This window comes from Phyllobates terribilis, unplaced genomic scaffold (assembly GCF_046119375.1).
Source record: "Phyllobates terribilis strain yellow unplaced genomic scaffold, ASM4611937v1 Scaffold_5__5_contigs__length_657084704, whole genome shotgun sequence".
Classification (NCBI taxonomy): domain Eukaryota; kingdom Metazoa; phylum Chordata; class Amphibia; order Anura; family Dendrobatidae; genus Phyllobates; species Phyllobates terribilis.
In genome coordinates this window covers 442639237-442662145 of record NW_027362765.1, presented here as the reverse complement: position 1 = coordinate 442662145, position 22909 = coordinate 442639237, and the positions used below count along the sequence as shown (strand labels likewise).

Sequence of the window (22909 nt, the reverse complement as noted above, 5' to 3'; positions counted from 1 at the left end):
GTCCGTGGTCAGAGTTCAGCACCGGACACTAGGTGTCTGGTACGAACCCCAAACTTTCCAGTTCGGGTTCGCTCATTTCTACTGTTTAACTCAAGCACAAGCGCTCGGTGAACCTTTGCCGTGGCCAAACCATTAAGTGCACCTTCCCATCTACTTGTTTTCCATCTATCACCTCTATCCTTTTTCTTGATTAACAGATCTGGCTTTACTAGATCCAGAGGAGGATGGAGATGGATAGAAAACAGGTAGATGGAAAGGTCCTCAGAGCTGTTTGATGACACCATAGGTGAGCGGAACACCTGTGCTAGGTTTGAACAGTCATTTAGTGCTGACAGACTCCCTTTAATGGTTTGACCTCTTTGGTTCTGCCTTGTAGATTTCTATAACTTGAAATAGCATGCAAGATCAGCAATCAAAGTTTTTTAAGCATATTTGGAAAATTTGGGAAGCTCTCGGAATAAGGGGAGACAGAAGGAATACTTATCTACAGGCCCCTATAATCGTTAGGTGAAAGTCGGCAGAACCCGACAATTTTGCCAGGAGCAGCATTAAGTTTTTGGCCACCTTATGGCTCCATTTACACTGCAAGATTATCATGCACGAGGTTCTTAGGAACATTCATTTTATGATAATCTTGTGATCTAAACAGACTGCAGATGGAAAATTCTTGTTCGTCTGGTGAAATGATCTTTTGTGCTGCAGACAAGATCATCATTCTCGGTAACACAGGACTCATGCTGCCGAGAACAATGGCAGCCTATGTGCAGTGAGCGATTGATTACAGATTGTTCAGTGTGTGTCATTAAGCGCGAACTGCCTGTGTAAGCTGGGTATTAAAAGACTGCCGATCGGTAAATATTTACCAGTTGGCGGTCGTCTAATGCCACAAGTCTGGTGAGGAAAACATATCTTAAATCTTTATTAACTGTCAAGTTAATTATTATCTATTGAAAGATGGAAGCAACAACGTTTTGGGTAACAGAGAAGCTGACTTGTAATCATCAGCTTTGCTGATAAGAAGTCTAGAAAATGTCGGTCATCCTGATTACTACTTTATCTTACATTTCTCTATTTCTGAGAACTCCAGAAGCATTTCCGGACAAGACAAGACACACCTATCATTTTTTATCTCGCAGGTAGTGAAATGTGCCCTGACACAAGTGTTATCTGACAATACCAGAATAACATCTGATGTTTGCTCATGAAACAAAGTTATGTATATGTCATTAACCAAACAGAAGATAAAGGTGCAAACATTAGCACATGGCAGTACTACAAGCCCTGGTAACCAAGCAGGTAACAAACAAGCCAGTGATGAGCAGAAGTAAAGAGACATGTGGAAATGTCACTCCACATGGAAAGGGTCGATAATCGGTAGAACGAGCGCTTGTGTTAATGCTTGTGGCCTGGAGGATACATTTCCTAAGGCACTGTTCACATAACTATTTTGGTATCTGCCAAGTGCATATGTTTGCAAACTACAAAAAAAAGTATACAAGCGGACAGCTGAGCGGAGTCATAGACTCTAACGGCCACATAAATTTCAACAAAGCTTATGTTTGTGCATGTAAAGACGGTCGAACGTTTGGAAAGTTTAAAGGGCTTTTCCAGGCTGAAATAAAAAGTCTGCATTTACTCTATGACTCTGTCGAATCCTGATGGTACAATGAGCACACTGTTACGATTCGTCTTTATTCCCCGTATGTGCGCAGTCACTTAATTTCATGTATACGATTTCCATACTTATAGTCACATGCCGACTAGACTCCTTCTATCAAGAGAAGCCAGGTAAAACTAGTCGGAACATTGTAAGCAGGTGAGCGAATGCAACACGCAGACAAGGACAAGGCGTAAGTAACCAACTTAAATATTTATTCTCCGGGTGTGAATATAGGAAAGGGGTGATTTGCACAAGAGTAGTTCAGGGATAACAGGGTAATTACAAAGTACAATATTCAACATACAATAATATTACAGTTGTTATCAACGCACTATAACTCTTGCAGAGGGATTTCACTACGTTACTGTCACGCTGTCTCAGCGTACAGGGGGGTCAGGGGCCTGAGCTGACCCTAGACGGGGGCCCTGACTAATCCCTCAACCTGGAGGTACTGTTAATGGTACAGAGGTCCAGGCCGCCAGCGTAACCCTAAACTCCTGAATATCCCTGAACCTAAGTAATCTAGTCCTGAGAAGGACCCCGATCACAACAATGGGGAACAGGATAGAAAATGCCCAAAACACAGTACTAGACAAACGAGACAGTACAAGGGGAAAACCAAAAACCACCTTGCATACAAAAACTAACACCACAATTACAGAGGGAACAACAACAGTTTAGGAGATAAATGATAAAGGGAGGAAGGTAACAAACCACACCGCATACTCCTCGCTCCGAACTCCATCAAACAACGATCCACTCTGAAGGTCTGCAAGAAATGCTTTCACTGACAACTTCCCTATCAGACCAGCAGGTATTTGAAGGAATCCCAATACTGCAGCATTAACTGCAGCTGGGCGAGGCTGAGCCTCGTCAAGCACAGAGAGAGAGAATTAACTCCCTCACAACCAAAAAACACAAAGCAGCAAAAACTCAGCTGCGAGAAGTCAGGCTGTGTAGTCGCAACGATCTTCGTGGCGACACACCCATGACAGTTACATATAACCCGTTTACTATGAGAGTAATGTTCACAGTAATAAGGGTACCACTATAACGATCCCCTCTATATAGTAGGCCCTAGCGGGGGTCTTTGGTTCTTCCTGCTAAGCCGCAAGTCCTTTTGACAAAGTCTATCAATGCTATCTGTGCCTCTCGCACTTTGGATGGCCCCTGCCCTGTCTGTTACACCACCCGCAGCTGACCCTGTAACGTAACTCAGTGTCGGAAGTCACAGACCGGCTCATTCGCACCTCCCGTTCACCACCACAAGTGTCCACCCCCAAGCGGAGTCTCCTCACGGATCTTCGGTGATTGACCAACGGTGGATGTCTCTCGTACCCGGTGAGACGAGGGCTGGGACCCGGCTCTTGACTGGCGTCGTCTGGACTCGAGGTTTTGACTGGCACAGGTCTGGTTTTCGGGCCTTGACCGACGTTGTCTGGCCTCAGGAACTTGCCAGACGTAGATCGGGTCTTCGGGCCTTGACCAGCGTCATCGGGATTCCGGGACTCATCTGACGCTGCCTGGGTTCTGCTTCTAGGCGCGCCACAAGCCTTTGCCTCAGGCCTCCTGTCACAGCCTGACACTCCATCCTCAGCATCTCTCTTGACACTCTTCCTGTCTGTTCCTTCACCTGACTCCAAATCTGCTCCTGTTTTGGCGTGCTGGCTTTTTATACCGGGGAATTGCATCATCAGGGTCACCTGATCTGGTGCTCTCTTTGGATCCGTCCTTCCTTCAAAACTTCCTTTCTTCTCATCCTGCAGGGTTCTGCCTGAGCAGTAGATGGCAGTCTGTAATCACAAATGGTGCACACTGCTGGGGACTCTCATCTTTCATTGTAAACTCTCTTATAACATGACCGTCCACCCTCAGGGGGCATACTGGGTAATCTGGACTGTGTGCGCATCCACACTGTCACGATCCGGCAGTTTACCGTCACTTAAGGTGACTGGAGACTTTTTATTACAGGTCATACCTTTAACTATATTTGACCATTACAGTATGCGGCTCCGCTAAATGATGTGTTTGTACACGTTTATTAGTGTTTTATAAATGTATGAACTTAGCGGATTGTGATGTGAACGGCCTATATATCATACCTCTACTGTTGTACAACCCCTGGCAAAAATTATGGAATCACCGGGCTCGGAGGATGTTCAGTCAGTTGTTTAATGTTGTTGAAAAAAGCAGATCACAGACATGGCACAAAACTAAAATCATTTCAAATGGCAACTTTAGGGCTTTAAGAAACACTAAAAGAAATCAAGATTAAAAGTGTGGTACTCAGTAAGGGTAATTTTTTTCAGACCAAGCAGAGGGAAAAAATTAAGGAATCACTCAATTCTGAGGAAAAAATTATGGAATCACCCTGTAAATTTTCATTTCAAAACTAACACCTGCATCAAATTAGATCTGCTCGTTAGTCTGCATCTAAAAAGGAGTGATCACACCTTGGAGAGCTGTTGCACCAAGTGGACTGAAATGCATCATGGCTCCAACAAGAGAGACGTCAATTGAAACAAAGGAGAGGATTATCAAACTCTTAAAAGAAAGTAAATCATCACGCAATGTTGCAAAAGATGTTGGTTGCTCACAGTCAGCTGTGTCTAAAATCTGGACCAAATACAAACAACACGGGAAGGCTGTTAAAGGCAAACATACTGGTAGACCAAGGAAGACATCAAAGCGTCAAAACCGGAAACTTAAAGCAATATGTCTCCAAAACAGGAAATGCACAACAAAACAAATGAGGAACGAATGGGAGGAAACTGGAGTCAATGTCTGTGAACTGTAAGAAACCGCCGAAAGGAAATGGGATTTACATACAGAAAAGCTAAACATAAGCCATCATTAACACCTAAACAGAAAAAAACAAGGTTACAATGGGCTAAGGAAAAGCAATCGTGGACTGTGGATGACTGGATGAAGGTTATATTCAGTTATGAATCGCGAATCTGCATTGGGCAAGGTGATGATGCTGGAACTTTTGTTTGGTGCCGTTCCAATGAGATTTATAAAGATGACTGCATGAAGAGAACATGCAAATTTCCACAGTCATTGATGATATGGGGCTGCATGTCAGGTAAAGGCACTGGGGAGATGGCTGTCGTTACATATTCAATAAATGCCCAAGTTTACATTGATATTTTGGACAGTTTTCTTATCCCATCAATTGAAAGGATGTTTGGGGATGATGACATCATTTTTCAAGATGATAATGCATCCTGCCATAGGGCAAAAACTGTGAAAACATTCTTTGAAAGAAGACACATAAGGTCAATGTCATGGCCTGCAAATAGTCTGGATCTCAATCCAATTGAAAATCTTTGGTGGAAGTTGAAGAAAATGGTCCATGACAAGGCTCCAACCTGCAAAGCTGAACTGGCAACAGCAATCAGAGAAAGTTGGAGCCAGATTGATGAAGAGTACTGTTTGTCACTCATTAAGTCCGTGCCTCAGAGACTGCAAGCTGTTATTAAAGCCAGAGGTGGTGCAACAAAATACTAGTGATGTATTGGAGTGTTCTTTTGTATGTTTGTTTTTCATGATTCCATAATTTTTTTCCTCAGAATTGAGTGATTCCATAATTTTTTCCCTCTGCTTGGTCTGAAAAAAAAAAAATACCCTTACTGAGTACCACATTTTTTTTCTTGATTTATTTTAGTGTTTCTTAAAGCCATAAAGTTGCCATTTGAAATTACTTTAGTTTTGTGCCATGTCTATGATCTGCTTTTTTTCAACAACATTAAACAACTGAATGAACATCCTCCGAGCCCGGTGATTCCATAATTTTTGCCAGGGGTTGTATACCTCGGGTATATTATGGACTAGGCCATTTCATACACAGTCATGCCAGATTATACCCCCCTTGATATCAGCAGCGTTGAGTGATATACACAATAGTTGCTTAATTTTTCAACATCTTATTGGGGGTTCAGGTTTGTCAGGTAAGTTATGTGAGAAGATAACCAATTTAAATCTTAAAGTTCTAACACAGACTTTTATTACTTGAATCAGAAAAACTTCAATCAGTAAAAATATTAGACTTCCACAAAGATGTGAGGTAAAGAATCTTACCGCACTTCTCAGTAGTTACACATTAAAATAAAAGCACATATGTAGAACGTTATAATGCAATTGTAACATAACTAATTTGACTGTTCATTTACAAGGGCTCATAAATGTCAACAGAGCAGCCGGAAGAGGAAGAGCTGCTCTGCTGACATTGAGCAGCTGAAGGAGTTGAGCCGGCGCCGTGTAGAACAGGCAGGTAATTGCCTCTGTACAAACTCCCTGCCTATTATTTTTTAGGTCCATAGTAAAAATAAACATAGCCCTGGACAACCCCTTTAAATTCATACAAATATATTGTACTGTCCGGGTGGAACGTGCAATAACCAGGTGGGCCGTGCATCTTGTGACCCAAACTAACAGCCTCAGATATGCCAATGAGGTGGTTAGCTTGGGTCCAGAGACCCCCGGTCAGTCCTGGCATCGCGGTCTGTTCCTGCATTGTATGATAAGTGTGAATGTAGCCTAATTACCGACTTCACACGTCTGCAATTCATAGTCCATGTGAGAATTGCGACGTCTGAGCAAGCCATGAGTCTGCTGACCCGAAATATCAGGCTCGTATATGTGTATGAGGCTGCAGGGTTCAGGTCCGGACACCCACGGCGGGTCCAGACATGGGGGTCCACACACGGCCTGTGTGAAGCCTCACAGAGAGGATCCAGCTGTATATCACGGCCGGCACCCACTGGGTACGGCCCTTCGACCTTAGCTGTTGTGTAAATGAACGACAAATGACGGCAAGGGGATAATGTCCCCACAGGTTCTGTTCTGCAGAACCCCCCTGTGTGAACATACACCAATAATTATTGTGACCGGCTCATTTCCTCCTCTGACTATGGCTTGCCATTTACTAGACATGGAAAGTACAGCAGAACAGCTGTTGGTGTTTCTCTCAGCCACCAGGGGTCACTAGTTCGCTTGTCATAAAATATGTCAATTTTAATCTTTTGGATAAAGTTGGTTAAAAAAAAAACAACAAACAGAAAAAAGCTAACGGCTCGATTGTTTCGTGGATCCGCCTTGTTGTGGTGAGGTAAGGTCGACGCTCTCTGCCTGTGATTACTTTCGCCTGTAGGATAACCGGAAGTGCCTTAGCCAAAAATTCTCCGGGGAAAGATGGCGCGAAAAGGGCTTTGGAATTAGGCGCGAAGGAGGACGGCGGCTGCCGGGGCCAAACACCGGGGATGACGCGACCCACCGCCAGGATTCAGCTATCGCAGGGTGACGCTCTGGAAAGTCCTGTCTCCAGAAAGAAGCAGAGGACATGTGGCGTTGCCAGGTAACGGCCCCCTTCATTGACTGCCCCACGATAGGGGGCGTACCGAGCACCGAGGGGAGACACTGGAGAGAGAGCAGGCCATGCTGGGACTTGTAGTCTCCCTGCTGGGAGTCACGTGACTCCATCCTGCATTGGTTTATATGGGATGTGACAAGATGAAAACTCTCACATAGCCACCATTAGTAAACCGGATGGATCCCGGCTGTGTTACCTGGGCGCAGGGTCACCAGAGACAATCCCTTCTCCGGGGGGCGAATCCGGCCTTAAAGGAATTGTCCGGTAAAAACTATGTTTACGTCAACAGGATAGGTGATGACTTATTGATGGGTGGGGGTCAGCAGAATGGGGTGACATGCCCGACCGCTGCTCCGTCAGAGAAAGCGCAGTGTCCGGCAGCCACATAGTTAATGACCGGAGCGGCGGTTGAGCATGTGCACTGTGCCCCATTCTGCTGACCTGTGCCATCCCAGAGGGCGGACCCCCAACGATTAATAAAGTATCGCTTGCCTGTGAGCACATAACTTATTTTCATCGGACCGCTCCTTTAACTACATACAGAATATTGCTATATATCAGCCACGTAATATTACGATGTCGCTGTGTATAATGCATCTCAGGTAAAGAAGGTACAGCTGCTTCTAAAGGGTTAATCTGCAAGAGGAGGCCAAGCTGCACATAGGTCTTTATTCCCACATGAGTATTTTTGATCAGTATTTGTATGCCAAAACCAGGAGTGTCTCCAAAACACGGAGCAGGTGTCAATCTTTCAATTCTAGTTTTGCTCTGTAATTTCCACTCCTGGTTTTTCAATACAAATACTGATGAAAAATACTGTCTTGCGAATGAGACCTAAGGCAGCTATCTGCAACTTAAAGGGGTTGTCCACTAATAGGACAACCCTTTATCGATCTGAATGTTTGCACCCGTGGAAAAAAACAACTTATACTCCCCTCCTGTGCTGGCGCCGTTCCAGCGGTGTCGGCATTCAAGTTCACCGGGCTCATGAGTGGTTATGACACATGAGCCCTGCGCCCAATCAGCGCTGGCATTACTGTCCCTGCCTACGGATGTATATACCGCTGGAACGGCGCCATCATGGGAGGGGAGTATAAGTTTTTTTTATTTTCACAGGGGCAAACATTCAGATCAAAAAGTGGTTGTCCTAGTAGTGGACAACCCCATTAAATGATGACCTATCCACAGGATCGCACATCACTGTGAGATTAGTGGGTGGCCCTACACTTGATTCACTTTTATAGGAGATAAAGTGCAGTACTTGGTGGTGGCCACTAAGCAATAAGTGGAGCTGCGGAGCCCTGCCCTGTACATCGCTCCTATCCAGCTGCTGTATCAGATTTCAGCTGATCGGTGTCGGACCCCACTAATCATATTTTGATGACCTATACTATGGATAGAGCTTCAACCAAAGATAATTTTCATACTAAATATCTAAGGGTGCTTTCACATTGCACTTTTCTCCACGTTCTTGGGTCCCGTCGGGGCTTGTGTCTGAACCCCCTCTCCAAAACGGAATTTGCATGTATTTGCTGACTGTGCCATAGACTATAATGGTGCCGGCAGAGCGAATGTGTTCTCTGGTGTGCATTATTTTCGGGCGTATACGCCAACTGGAGGCAGACACTAATAAAGCGTTTGTGCTTCTCATAAAATTCGAATATCACCAAAAAGTTAATTTATTTCAGTTCTTCAATACAAAAAGTGAAACTCGTATATTATATAGAGTCATTACAAACAGAGTGATCTATTTCAAGTGTTTATCTCTGTTAATGTTGATGATTATGGCTTACAGCCAATGAAAACACAAAAATCATTATTTCAGTAAATTACAATAATTAAGAAAAAACACCTACAAAGGCTTCCGATGCATTTAAAAAGGTCCCTTAGTCTGTTTCAGTAGGCTCCACAATCATGGGGAAGACTGCTGACTTGACAGATGTCCAGAAGGCAGTCATTGACACACTCCACAAGGAGGGTAAGCCACAAAAGGTCATTGCTAAAGAAGCTGGCTGTTCACAGAGTGCTGTATCCAAGCATATTAATGGAAAGTTGAGTGGAAGGAAAAAGTGTGGTAGAAAAAGGTGCACAAGCAACCGGGATAACCGCAGCCTTGAAAGGATTGTTAGGAAAAGGCCATTCAAACATTTGGGGGAGATTCACAAGGAGTGGACTGCTGCTGGAGTCATTGCTTCAAGAGCCACCACACACAGACGTATCCAGGACATGGGCTACAAGTGTCGCATTCCTTGTGTCAAGCCACTCATGACCAATAGACAACGCCAGAAGTGTCTTACCTGGGCCAAGGAGAAAAAGACCAGGACTGTTGCTCAGTGATGCAAGGTGTTGTTTTCAGATGAAAGTAAATTTTGCATTTCATTTGGAAATCAAGGCCCCAGAGTCTGAAGGAAGAGTGGAGAGGCCACAATCCAAGCTGCTTGAGGTCTAGTGTGACGTTTCCACAATCAGTGATGGTTTGGGGAGCCATGTCATCTGCTGGTGTAGGTCCACTGTGTTTTATCAAGACCAAAGTCAGCGCAGCCGTCTACCAGGAAATTTTAGAGCACTTCATGCTTCCCTCTGCCGACAAGCTTTTTGGAGATGGAAATTTCATTCTCCAGCAGGACTTGGCACCTGTCCACACTGCCAAAAGTACCAATACCTGGATTACAAACAACAGTATCACTGTGCTTGATTGGCCAGCAAACTCGCCTGACCTTAACCCCATAGAGAATCTATGGGGTATTGTCAAGAGGAAGATGAGAGACACCAGACCCAACAATGCAGACGAGCTGAAGGCTGCTATCAAAGCAACCTGGGCTTCCATAACACCTCAGCAGTGCCACAGGCTGATCGCCTCCATGCCACGCCGCATTGATGCAGTAATTGATGCAAAAGGAGCCCCGACCAAGTATTGAGTGCATTTACTGAACATACATTTCGAATTTTAAACAGGGCCGTGGAGTCGGTATAAAATGGACCTACTCCTAAAATATGTAATAAATTGGGTACATTAGTTCAATGCAGTTTGTGGGGAATATTTTTTTCATAAGAATTTGGGAACATTATGAAATGTCCTATTCCTGATCTAAGGGTCTAGACTTTTAGCTGAGATGAATCTGTGCTACAGTAAATTTATCACTTAAACATGAGCCATCTATGAGGGAGGTGGAGTCGGTGTCATGGAAATTGAGGAGTCTGAGGCTTGGCTTATCGACTCCACAGCCCTGATTTTAAAAACCTTTTTCAAGCTGCTGTTATAAAGTATTCTAATTTACTGAGATAATCACGTTTGTGTTTTCATTGGCTGTAAGGCATAATCATCAACATTAACAGAAATAAACACTTGAAATAGATCACTCTGTTTGTAATGACTATATAATGAGTTTCACTTTTTGTATTGAAGAACTGAAATAAATTAACTTTTTGATGATATTCTAATTTTGTGAGACGCACCTGTACTATGGAGGACATAGCTGCTTCTAAAGGGCTAATCTGAAAGTTTCCCTAATCATGGAGCCACAGCAGACACACTGAGGAGAAGCCGTACTAGGATAACGGTTTGCTCCATAATATACAGTTATCACCTAGCATCGCTTCATATATTACTACGTGAGCAGCAGCACAGATTGCTGTGTTTTCATGCTGCGCCCAGTCTCCCCCCGCACAGTGGTGTATCTCAGCTCAGAGGCAGTAAGTCTCATAGAGCTGTTCTCCTTTTACCTCATGAAGCATTTTTCTCTGCCTGAAGTGACATCAGGTCCGGAGAGACGCTGCTTCATCAGGGGACGGGAAAGAGAGCTAAGCAACCACTGTCTGGCAGGTTCCAATTATGTAGCCTGTTATAATAGGACATGTGTGCAAAACATCAGCAACTGCTTCTTCTGGTGCTCAGCAGCGTCTCTGGGCTCTCAATGTCCACTTCTAACATATATCAGCTTTTGACCACTCTTTCATAGCTTATGACTAAACCATGCCTGGCTAAATCCGGGCTGGGTCTTGGAACCAGCAAGGACAGCAGAACTGTGGGGCTGGATCCACAATCCTTTCACACAAATCCCGCCACGCTCACTTAATGTCATTGCAGGCGCGCACCGTGTTCTCATCCCTGACAGTGTAGCCAGTGGTGCTCACACTTGGTCAGGCTCACACAGTGTCAGTGCACATGCGCACACACTCGATCACTGCCTGAATTTAGCACACTCTTGGAAGGGAGTGCTGTCAATCAGAAGCTGGGGAAGTTACCCAACATAAAAAATGAGTGTAACGGTACACAGAGCTCTTGGTCATGCCACGAGTGCACTGAAGCATTTTCATTTACATTCAGATTCATTTATTTTCTCAGGCTGTGCTCCTCTAACAGGTACAGTGCTATGATTTTTATAGGGCTAAGTCCCCTATATCATAGTTTAGCTTGTTTAAAATGCATTTTGGTGGTGATAAAATCTCTTAAAAACAAAAATGGAATAATCGGGCTGTCTGCGGGAATAAAATGAAGAAGAGCAAGAGCTGCCCACTTTTGAAATCAGCCTTTAGGATTGCATGTACTGTATTGCAGCCACGTTTGTTCACAGTCCTCTTATTGTGTCCTTTGCAGGTTGATTGTCTTTACTTTTCTGAATGCCACTGTAGCATGCTGTGTTGTGAATGCTACAAGCAAGAAACCACAAAAATCCCACAACATTTTGCTTGCAAGGGCCTGCTCACACCGCCGTGTACATCGGACGAGTGCTATCCAATTTTTTTATCTGATAGCACTCGGACCAATGTTATTCAGGGGGGAATTGCTTGTGACCAATTCTTTTCACTGACGGAATCTGTCTGTGAAAAAAAATTGCAGCATGTTGCGATTTCATTCTGAAATTGGAAGACGCTCACCCATTCAAGTCTATGGGTGCGTGAAAAACATCAGACTGCACTCGCATGACATCAGAGTGCAACAATGAAAAACATAGAAATTTTTTGTTCTCCTTCTCCTCAATGTGCTCCAAATCTGTTATCTGAGAGAATCGGATCACACTATGCTGATCATCGGAGTGTCATTAACATAATCGACTTTATTCTCTCGGACGAGAGAATCTACAGTTGTATGACCCTGCCTTTAAAATGAATTTGAGCTGCATAATTATAGACATGCCAAAACCTGCCACCTCTGTGCATCATACTTGACTTTATATTTTTGCAGAAACCACCATATAACAGAATTCTTTAGGCCGTCTACCAAGCCAGGTATGCACAGTGATCACTACTATCGTTTTGTGAAAGCTTATTACTTTGTTTCTCTTTCTTTGCTAAGGTCTCTTGAATGTGTTTAAACAGACTTATCTCTTAGTATCAGCTAATCTGTGGACAAAATGCTCCTGATTTAAGATTTGCCCCCCCCCCCCCCCATTCCTCTCCCAGTCAGACAAATCGTCTTAATATTTTTGAGTACAATGAAAATACACTTTTAGGAAAGGATTGTTGCAAATGATTCTCATGTGTTACAGGAAAAATATATCCTTGTACTATGTTAGAGTAGGCAGAAAACTATTCAAAATTGAGGCCTCTGATTTTTAATGGCTAACGGAAAAGATGGCTACAAATATCAGCTATCGAGACTTTTCACGTCTCTTCATCAGGTTTAGTGACACAAAATGCGAAGTCAGATTTATACACAACAGGATATAGAATGGTGACAAAACAAGTGACCTGAAGCAGAACTATCAGTATGGGAAGGAGAGAAAACAGTTGTGACTCTTCTTTCTCTCTGTTATTTAACGCTTCTTTTCAATACTAATGATGCACAATAAAAAATTATTATATTGTGGTACTGCGATAGCCAGAAAAATCTATGTAAATAAGAAGGACTTTTTGGAAATAAAACATATGCAAACAATACTAACAAATTTCATGGCAGTGATCAGCGCAACAAAAGTGTTTGGTAGATCTGTCCTTTTTTTATTATTATTGTGTTGCGATGAGAATGCATCTTTTGTTGTAAGCTTTAGTCCTATCTCCCCTTCATACAGACCCCCAGTTGGACATTTGATGCTTATAATTTTGTATACTACATTAGATGTGATGCAGCTGAAATAACCTGGAATCTTGAAGTCCTGATGTGAGCTGAAAAAAAAATTCTGACTGCAGGGAAATGTTCCTGTTCTGGAGAGGGCAGTGAGCTGCTGACAATGATGCTTCTCAGATTCGGCGTCTAAGGCTAAGTGCCCACGTTGCGGAACTGAAGCATATTTTTTACGCTTCTCCCTGGTGGGAAAATCGCAAGCGGATTTTACATGCGGTTTTCCCGCCAGGTAGAAGCGTTTGTGAGGCGTCTTTGCATGCATTTCCACCTGCAGGTTATCAAGCACTTCTCCAAGTGATTAAGCATCACTTGGAAAAGTGCTTGCCAACTTGTTCACACTATATAAATCCATGCCGGTTGCATGGATTTATATAGTGTGACCAAGTAATAGTTAAAAAAAAAGAATCAGAATGGTAAAAAATCAAAAAATATAGTTTATACTCACCTTCCGATGCATTCTTTGCCCCGTCCGGAGTCTTGAGCGGCTCACACTGTTGTGTGCAGGACCTGCGGTGAAGTCATTGAGTCATGTGATGGGTCACATGACTCAATGACGTGGCAGGTCCTTCACACAACAGCGCAACGGAGGGAAAACATCAGAAGATAAGTATAAACTTAATTTTATTCTTTTTTTTACAGGTTCTTTGGTACCCAGGTCTGGATGAGAGTCTCCTCTCATCCAGACTTGGGTACCATCCGCACATTGATTCCGCTGCGCTTCCGCAAAATTAATGAACATGCTGCGGATTTTTGACCGCAGCAAATACGCTGCGGAAAAATCCACAGCATGGGCATTGACATTGCGGAATGCCATTGGGGACCATGGGGTGCGGATATACATGCGTTTTGCAAGCGTTTACGCTGCGGAAATTCCGCAGCATATACGCTTGTAATACGCAACGTGGGCACGCAGCCTAACTAAAACAAAGAGGGGGGCTCTGGAAACATGGATTTTAATCAGGCACGTATTTGTGTTCTGTGCAGCTCCCCTCGACACATCCAGATTTGGATTGTTGTTAACTACTATAAGTACTCGGTTACTTTCTTGTTTAATTCTTTTTTGTAGTAAATAGTTTATTGAACACTTCTCTGCAGCCAGATAAAATGTAAAATCTCTCCATATATAAAGATGTACAATACAAAGTTATATTGTGGTACCGTGTTAGCCAGAAAAATCGATGTAAATACTTGTATGCCAAAAATGACAAAAGTATTGTTGGGGTGATGCCTTTATTGGCTAACCAGAAAATATATATATATATGCAAGCTTTCAGAGCACAGAGGCTCCTTCTTCAGGCAAGATTACAAATGAATTCATAAGACAAAAGGCACAGCATTTGAGAGATGTTACAACAAGACATTTGTTCATGAGGTGTAAGTTGTGATGCCTCCTACAGATAAGTTAGGGAGAGCAAATTAGTTTTTTTTGTTGCAAAATGAGGCCTTGGGAATGTTTAATTATCTGGAGGTGTGAATTGTGTCCATGTAGTGAGTCATAAAGCCAGGTGTTATATTTAGTCCTGTTGTCAGTGAATTGAACATCCTTATCTATTTGAATTCCCAATTTTTTCTTTCTCTGTTGCCCTTGAGTACTAAAAAGTCACTTGTAACATCTCTCAAATGCTGTGCCTTTTGTCTTCTTTGTAATCTTGCCTGAAAAAGGAGCCTCTGTGCTCTGAAAGCTTGTGTGTATGTATATGTGTGTGTGTGTGTGTGTATATATATATATATATATATATATATATATATATATATATATATACAGTACAGACCAAAAGTTTGGACACACCTTCTCATTTAAAGATTTTTCTGTATTTTCATAACTATGAAAATTGTACATTCACACTGAAGGCATCAAAACTATGAATTAACACATGTGGAATTATATAGTTAACAAAAAAATGTGAAACAACTGAAAATATGTCTTATAATCTAGGTCCTTCAAAGTAGCCACCTTTTGCTTTGATGACTGCTTTGCACACTCTTGGCATTCTCTTGATGAGCTTCAAGAGGTAGTCACCGGAAATGGTCTTCCAACAATCTTGAAGGAGTTCCCAGAGATGCTTAGCACTTGTTGGCCCTTTTGCCTTCACTCTGAGGTCCAGCTCACCCCAAACCATCTCAATTGGGTTCAGGTCTGGTGACTGTGGAGGCCAGGTCATTTGGCGTAGCACCCCATCACTCTCCTTCTTGGTCAAATAGCCCTTACACAGCCTGGAGGTGTGTTTGGGGTCATTGTCCTGTTGAAAAATAAATGATGGTCCAACTAAATGCAAACCGGATGGAATAGCATGCCGCTGCAAGATGCTGTGGTACCATGCTGGTTCAGTATGCCTTAAATTTTGAATAAATCCCCAACAGTGTCACCAGCAAAGCACCCCCACACCATCACACCTGCTCCTTCATGCTTCACGGTGGAAACCAGGTATGTAGAGTCCATCCGTTCACCTTTTCTGCGTCGCGCAAAGACATGGTGGTTGAAACCAAAGATCTCAAATTTGGACTCATCAGACCAAAGCACAGATTTCCACTGGTCTAATGTCCATTCCTTGTGTTCTTTAGCCCAAACAAGTCTCTTCGGCTTGTTGCCTGTCCTTAGCAGTGTTTTCCTAGCAGCTATTTTACCATGAAGGCCTGCTGCACAAAGTCTCCTCTTAACAGTTGTGGAAGAGATGTGTCTGCTGCTAGAACTCTGTGTGGCATTGACCTGGTCTCTAATCTGAGCTGCTGTTAACATGCGATTTCTGAGGCTGGTGACTCGGATAATCTTATCCTCAGAAGCAGAGGTGACTCTTGGTCCTCTTTTCCTGGGGCGGTCCTCATGTGAGCCAGTCTTTGTAGCGATTTATGGTTTTTGCAACTGCACTTGGGGACACTTTCAAAGTTTTCCCAATTTTTCGCATTGACTGACCTTCATTTCTTAAAGTAATGATGGCCACTCGTTTTTCTTTACTTAGCTGCTTTTTTCTTGCCATAATACAAACTCTAACAGTCTATTCAGGAGGACTATCAGCTGTGTATCCACCAGACTTCTGCATAACACAACTGATGGTCCCAACCCCATTTATAAGGCAAGAAATCCCACATATTAAACCTGACAGGGCACACTGTGAAGTGAAAACCATTTCCGGTGACTACCTCTTGAAGCTCATCAAGAGAATGCCAAGAGTGTGCAAAGCAGTCATCAAAGCAAAAGGTGGCTACTTTGAAGAACCTAGAATATAAGACATATTTTCAGTTGTTTCACATTTTTTTGTTAACTATATAATTCCACATGTGTTAATTCATAGTTTTGATGCCTTCAGTGTGAATGTACAATTTTCAAAGTCATGAAAATACAGAAAAATCTTTAAATGAGAAGGTGTGTCCAAACTTTTGGTCTGTACTGTATATATATATATATATATATATATATATATATATATATATATATATATATATATATATATTTTTTATTTTTTTTTTTATTTTTTTCTGGTTAGCCAATAAAGGTATCACCCCAACAATACTTTTGTCATTTTTGGCATACAAGTATTTACCTCCATATATAATGACATTCAAAATATATATAAAATGTAAATAATAATTCCCAGCTCACATCAGGACTGCAAGATTCCAAGTACTTTCAGCTGCATCACATCTAATGTAGTGTATGTAATTATCTGTACCAAATGCTCAACGGGGATCTATATATAGGGAAAACCTTAGAACAAGGATGAGTTCTCATCGATATACAATAAAAGAAAAAAAGACAGATCTACCTGTGGTCAAACATTTTTGTGGCGCTGATCACTGCTTCATGGACATAAAATTGTTAGTATTGGAAGAAACTTTAACCCCTTTATGACATTGCAATTTTCGTTTTTTTCCTTTTTTATTTTTCTGTCAATATAGCCATATTAGGGCTTGTTTTTTGCTGGATCTTTGAATAACACCATTCATTCTACCACATAGTGTACTGTGAAGGAGGAAATAAAATTCAAGTGCTTTGAACTTGCAAAAAATTGCAATTCCTTAACTGTGTTTTTTTTTTTCATTTACTGCGTTTACTATATGGCAATATGGTTCTTCAGGTCAGTACGAAGATACCAAACATTTTATATATACATATTTTTTTAAAGGGAACCTGTCACCAGAAAAATGTAATTAACCTGCAGATATGGGGTTAATAACCCTGTCTGTCATGACAATCCATCGGTGCCCTTCAGTCGTGTCACGGGTGTGCTGATGGGAGCGTGGAACAACGCGTCCCCCCTGTCAGCGTGTCTTAAATGCTGCTGTCAGAGATTAACAGCGGGATTTAACAGGTTGACAGCCGTGGGTGGAGCAGAGCCGTTAAAGGAACATGATGGCTGATTAAATCAGCCATCATCTGCCGGGAAAGATGCAGGCTCGCATGCCAAGCCCCTGTCAAAGTCAGGGACACTACATATGACATGTGAAGGGGTTAAACTCCAGAGAAACGGAAGAGTCTGGGAGCACAAACCTGTGACAGCCTTTGACACACTCAGAGCAGGAATGAATGTGTGGCAAGGATTGATATCTTTCTGCATCAGTTAAGGAAATTGCCCCTCATACCTTGTGGGTGCAGCACATCCCCAGACCAGACCTTGGACAACAATAAAACTGTCACACTCCTTACCTAAAAGAAAAAAAAAAGGTTTTGGTACCGTGTTAGCCAGCTGAAAAAACATGGATTGTTCTCAGTAGGAGAAACAAAATAATAATCTTGTCGTTATACCTTTTTTAATGGCTAACAAAAATAAAATAAGTGTTACAAAGCAAGCTTTCGAGACTTCTTGGGTCTCTTAATCAGGCATGGTATAACAAAGTATCTGAAGAAACAACACAAATATATGTACAAAAAGGGCAGAGGTAAATGGATATTTTAAAAAACAAACAAACAGCTCAACCAGTGAATTTTTCCAATCCAAAACTTTATTGAAGGTTTTAACATATCATTACATAACATAAATAGCGAGTGAATTTTTCATTAGCTTAGATAAGTGGTGTGAGAGTTTTATTGTCCTAAAAGCTATTCAAGATCAGAGACCTGGTGCCCTCCTGTCTCTGGAGCAGATTCCTCAGATTTTGTAGTAAGTCAATAAGTATTCACTCTGAGATCATTTTTTTTTTTTTTTTTTAAATGTCCATTTATTATGCCATGTCTCTGCTCTTTGTGTGTATATTTGTGTTTCTTCAGATACTTTGTTATACCATGCCTGATGAAGAGACCTAAGAAGTCTCAAAAGCTTGCTTTGTAACATTGTTTATTTTATTTTTATTAGACACTAAAGATTATCATAACGACAAGATTATTATTTTGTTTCTCCCACTGAGAACAATCAACTCCTTATTTATGAACAGTTCCAGTATTTCCGGCCACAGCGGTTTCTCCTTTTCCAATACTGATAGTTCTGCTTCACGTCACTCAATAATAATTTGTCTTATTACTGCACTATTCTATGTCCTGTTGTGTATAAGTCTGTGAATCTTCAGTTTTTGTCTTAGGCCATGGCCCCACTATCAGTACTTGGTCTGTATTAGATCCGTGTTGTTTCTCAGGAGTGAGAGCCAAAGCCAGGTGAGGAACTATCAGAGAAAACTTATAATAAATGCAGAATTGGTGGCTTGTTTCTATTACACCTTTTCTCTGATTGTTCCTCACCTGGCTTTGGCTCTCACTCCTGAGAAAAAATACTGACCGAATACTGATATCGGAGCCGTGGCCTTGAGTCTGATGAAGAGAACACGGCAAATCGAGTTGCTTATCACTACTTTGAACATAAAGTTTTAAGAAAATGCAGTGAGTGGTGCTGTATTCTGGCATCTGTTCATAATGTACAGTCATGCTTTACCGGATGTCACTGAATGGCACGGCTCAGCCTGCTGCAATATTCCATAAAGCCAAATTTTATAATGTCACAGTGGCCAAATCCACCACCCTTTGGTGAATGGAGATAAATGGATATGTTGAGCGTATACGCGGGTGCATTTGATCAGCATTATCACTTTCTGCCCTGTGATTACAACTAAGTAAAGCATATAAAAAAATAGTTTGTTCCTTGAGAATTTATTCTTACAGACTTATTTTTCAGAGTTTAGAATGCATGGGAAAAATGCGAGACCTTTTTGCACTTCTGATTCCTCACATTTTCAAAGCCTTTTGAAAAGCCTATTAAAAAAAAAAAAAAGTCATAAAACAAACCAGTCCGAGCATACTGTGTTATGAAGACTATGGTGCTGACATCAAAAAACAAAATGCCTTCCATGTAGTTTTCGTACTTTACACCTGGCCTCCTGGAACTTTTACTATGTATCTCTATGTATCTCTAGTGTGTAAATATAATCAGTATTCTGTGAGCTTAGATATTTGAGATTTCCGAATATCGACATTGTATTTTGTTACATTTGTTTTCCAGCTTCATGTAGTAATTTAAAAAAAAAACTTTCAAAAATAATTTTTTGTTACAGTTCGTTGCCATTTTTAGGACCTCTGCTTGTTGTTAGAATATTGACTGGAGGCTGAAATCTGTCCATTGGAGCTCTGTTTGAGTCTGAATTAAGATGTCCATGAAACGTCCACGGTCTGGCTGTAATTTTTACAGCCTAAACTTGATAGCCTCATAGGCATATATAAGACTGTTAAGTTGAGGTCAGGAGACCCGTGGCTGGTCCGTACATGGACCGTTTTAAAAAAAAAAAATTAAATTGAGTCGAAGCCCTTCTTGGAAAAATGACGCTTTGGTTTCCGTATTTCCAAATTTCTGTTCCTTTTAGAACACTGACCTTTTTCTCTTCATAGATGCAGATGCCTTCATCTCTGTCCTAAAAGGAGCGATCAGCAATAAGTCTATGAAGCTGCAGCCTGACTCTGTTAAATCTTGGAATGACAAGTCTACCACAGTATCTTCGAGACCGAGAAAGATCCCATCATCACCTAACAGTAGCACTGAGCTCTGCCTAAGCAGCATTAAAGGGAATCAAGAAATTGTAAGAAATTCCAAAGCATTTTGTCGAAATTGCGGAAAGAGTTTTCTGTCGCCGAGGGTTTTACTGAAGAGACTAATCTTACCTGTCAACTCACAGGTTTATGTAGGAGACAACGGAGGGTATAAAATATGTTCAGATAATAAAGGTCATCTCGTCCCCGGCAGTGATACCGGCCTGTACTCTCCTTCTATGAGACTCAGGTCACATTCTAGAAGTAGACGTGCGCTGAACATTTCGAGGAGATCTCCTTTATCTGTTGACCGGTATTTTGATATTAAATATCAGACTACGATAAGTAGCCAAAGCAAGTATATTCCTTTAAAATCTAACTTATTAAGGTCAGATTTACAGGCAACTCCTGACCTGTGCCAGGATGATATAACACAGAAGAAAAACATGGACCTGGTTGTTAATTTGAGTCCATTTGGTAAACAGGTATGATCGTACGCAGCCTTCTAAGTAGTGTATAGAAGTGTTTTTTTTTTTCTTCTTAAATCACAAACTTTGTGGTGTTGTAATTATGCAGTATTCAATAATCACTCTATAGCTGTCAACCAAAAGGGGAATGTGTCATCAGAAAAAGCATCTATTGTATAAATAAGGTTTTTATGATAAAATCCCCTATTTAAGCAGCACCATGCTCTTATGATGTTCTGATAAAAACACAAAAAAAATTGCAGTTTTCATTTTGGTCACCAAGCCTTATGATTAACCTATTACTGTTCTGTAGAGATCACTTTTCAGTAGCCATGTCATTATCATCACAGGCAGGATACCAATCAAAGGAAACACCTCTTTTTTTTTTTTATTAGAGAGAGAGTCACCAGTCTGGGGCTACTTTTTTGTTTAATAGGAGTGTACTGCCCCAGGTTTGTTTGTTTTTTTCACACATTGTCAAAATTGTTTATACATAGCCCTAATGCCCCTTCTATGGAAGAGGGAGATCTCTGCACCCAACACGGCAGTGTAATTTACTAAGCTAACTTCTTTATTGATGTTACCTTTCAGTAACCGCTGGGTTAGTGAAAAGCGCAAGATCTTTCTCTGCAAGAACAGCTATGGAGGGTGGTGGGATGCCACAACCTGGAAGTTTAGGCCCTTCTTTTGCTGGTAATTTTCCCCCCTTAATGGGTATTAGGAGCACTTTTGACTATAACATCTACTTGGTGAAATCACCAGTCTGCCCACACTTTTATTAAATAAAAAGGGCTGACTCAGATTGGCGATAGGTAATCTTTAAAGCAGGATTATACAGTTGACAGTAGGTGAGAGTCACCGTTCCCCTCCCTGCACAGTGATCTCTGCACAGGTCACAGAGCATGCTCACAACGCTCTCCCATGTACATCAATAAGTCATTTCAAAACTCCAGTTACCTATAGTCAGTGTGGCTGCTGTAAGACATATCTCTGAATGCTGTTAGCAGAGCAGCAACTCGGGCAAGATTACCGCTTCCTTAATTATGTACAATTTTACATTTTTTAAAAATTGCAGTCGGAAAATAAAACATTTGTAAAAGGAAAAATGTATATAGTTTAATTATTAAAAATAGGTGACACATTCTCTTTAATTGCAACAATTGTTGTTATCCAACTGGTTTCATTCAGGCAGCGAGGTCACAACTGATATGAGAATCTAATAAATCCTCGGAGATCTGTATACGATAATATTTTAGTTGCTAAAGCTGACCAAACAAATTGGTGTGAGCGACCCACACCGTCTTGTGTATTTGACCCCATGACGGGGGGGTAGAGCATCTAACATCCTAATACTTTCTGAGGAAAATCTGCCCCTCTCTCCTTTGGATGATGTTTCCGTGGCCATTGGGTTTTCCATTGGAATCAGCAGTTGTTGCATTAGCTTTTATGTATTTCCATTGTGCGTTGGTGGTAAATTTTGTTGTGACTTACATTTATCATATTGGCTTTACTTCGCTGCTTATTTTTTACAGGTTAATAGCATCCCTTCCACCCCGTGTGATGGTATGGATGACCAGTTATCATCCCCAGCTGTCAGTGATTGTTCTTCTCTACCTGACTCTGATGGAGCCAGTGTAAAGGAATTAAAGAAAGCTCCTTACAAGTCCTTCTTGGATACTTTGGACAATGATGAATCATTTAAAGGCTGTTCCTTAAGTAGTAGTGATGATGATGATGAAGAGGAGGAGGAGTTGTTTAAACCTTTGGATGAGATTTTAAAAATGGTTACAAAACCGGTTCCAACCACACCACAAAGGCAAAACCTTGACCACTCATTTATTTCATTATCGCAGTCCCCACTCCTTACAACTCCAGTAAGTGTGACATTATAGAAGCGTCCTTTCCTGTTTGCAAGAAACCTCTTCAGCATCAGGACCTTCTCCGGCTTGTTAGACCCAGGGAAGCGCTTCCTGTGTGAACATGTATCTATTGCAAAGGGTGATGTCCACAATAAGAATTGAAATGCTACAGATTTTTTAAACTGCACCATGGGTCCATTTACTCACAGAAAATGTATGCAGTATGTACAGTGCCGGCAAAAAAAATCTTTACAAGTTCAATGAAACCACAAAATCTTAATATTCAAGTGGATTCAAGTGTTTTATTGTGGATATTTTATTACAATTAGTATTTTGTCATGTCACCCTTACATTTTATCACCATCTGCAGTCGTTTTGGCATGGATTCATCAAGGCTGGCTAAGTAGGTGGAGTCCATGTTTACCCACAGTGTCTTCAGCACCTCCTTTAGATTGTTGATGTTGCTGGGTTGTGTCTCTTGAACCTTGTTTTTCATTAAATTCCAGGCATTTTCTATGGGGTTAAGGTCAGGGGAATTACCTGGG

The 22909-nt window shown here is 41.6% G+C and overlaps 1 protein-coding gene across 2 annotated transcripts in view; it reads left to right on the top strand.

Annotated features, from left to right (window-relative positions):
- Positions 1-6721: 6721 nt before the first annotated feature.
- SLF2 (SMC5-SMC6 complex localization factor 2) overlaps positions 6722-22909 on the top strand; it is a 45715-nt gene continuing 29527 nt past the window's right edge. Inside the window, exons 1-4 of one of the 2 annotated variants that reach the window (XM_073685304.1) lie at positions 6722-7016; positions 12217-12260; positions 19901-20523; positions 22038-22379. In XM_073685304.1, the coding sequence (XP_073541405.1) occupies positions 6922-7016; positions 12217-12260; positions 19901-20523; positions 22038-22379 (1104 nt within the window). In that variant the 5' untranslated portion in view covers positions 6722-6921. The remainder of the gene's footprint in view (positions 7017-12216; positions 12261-19900; positions 20524-22037; positions 22380-22909) is intronic. The other variant, XM_073685305.1, reaches the window with a different exon arrangement.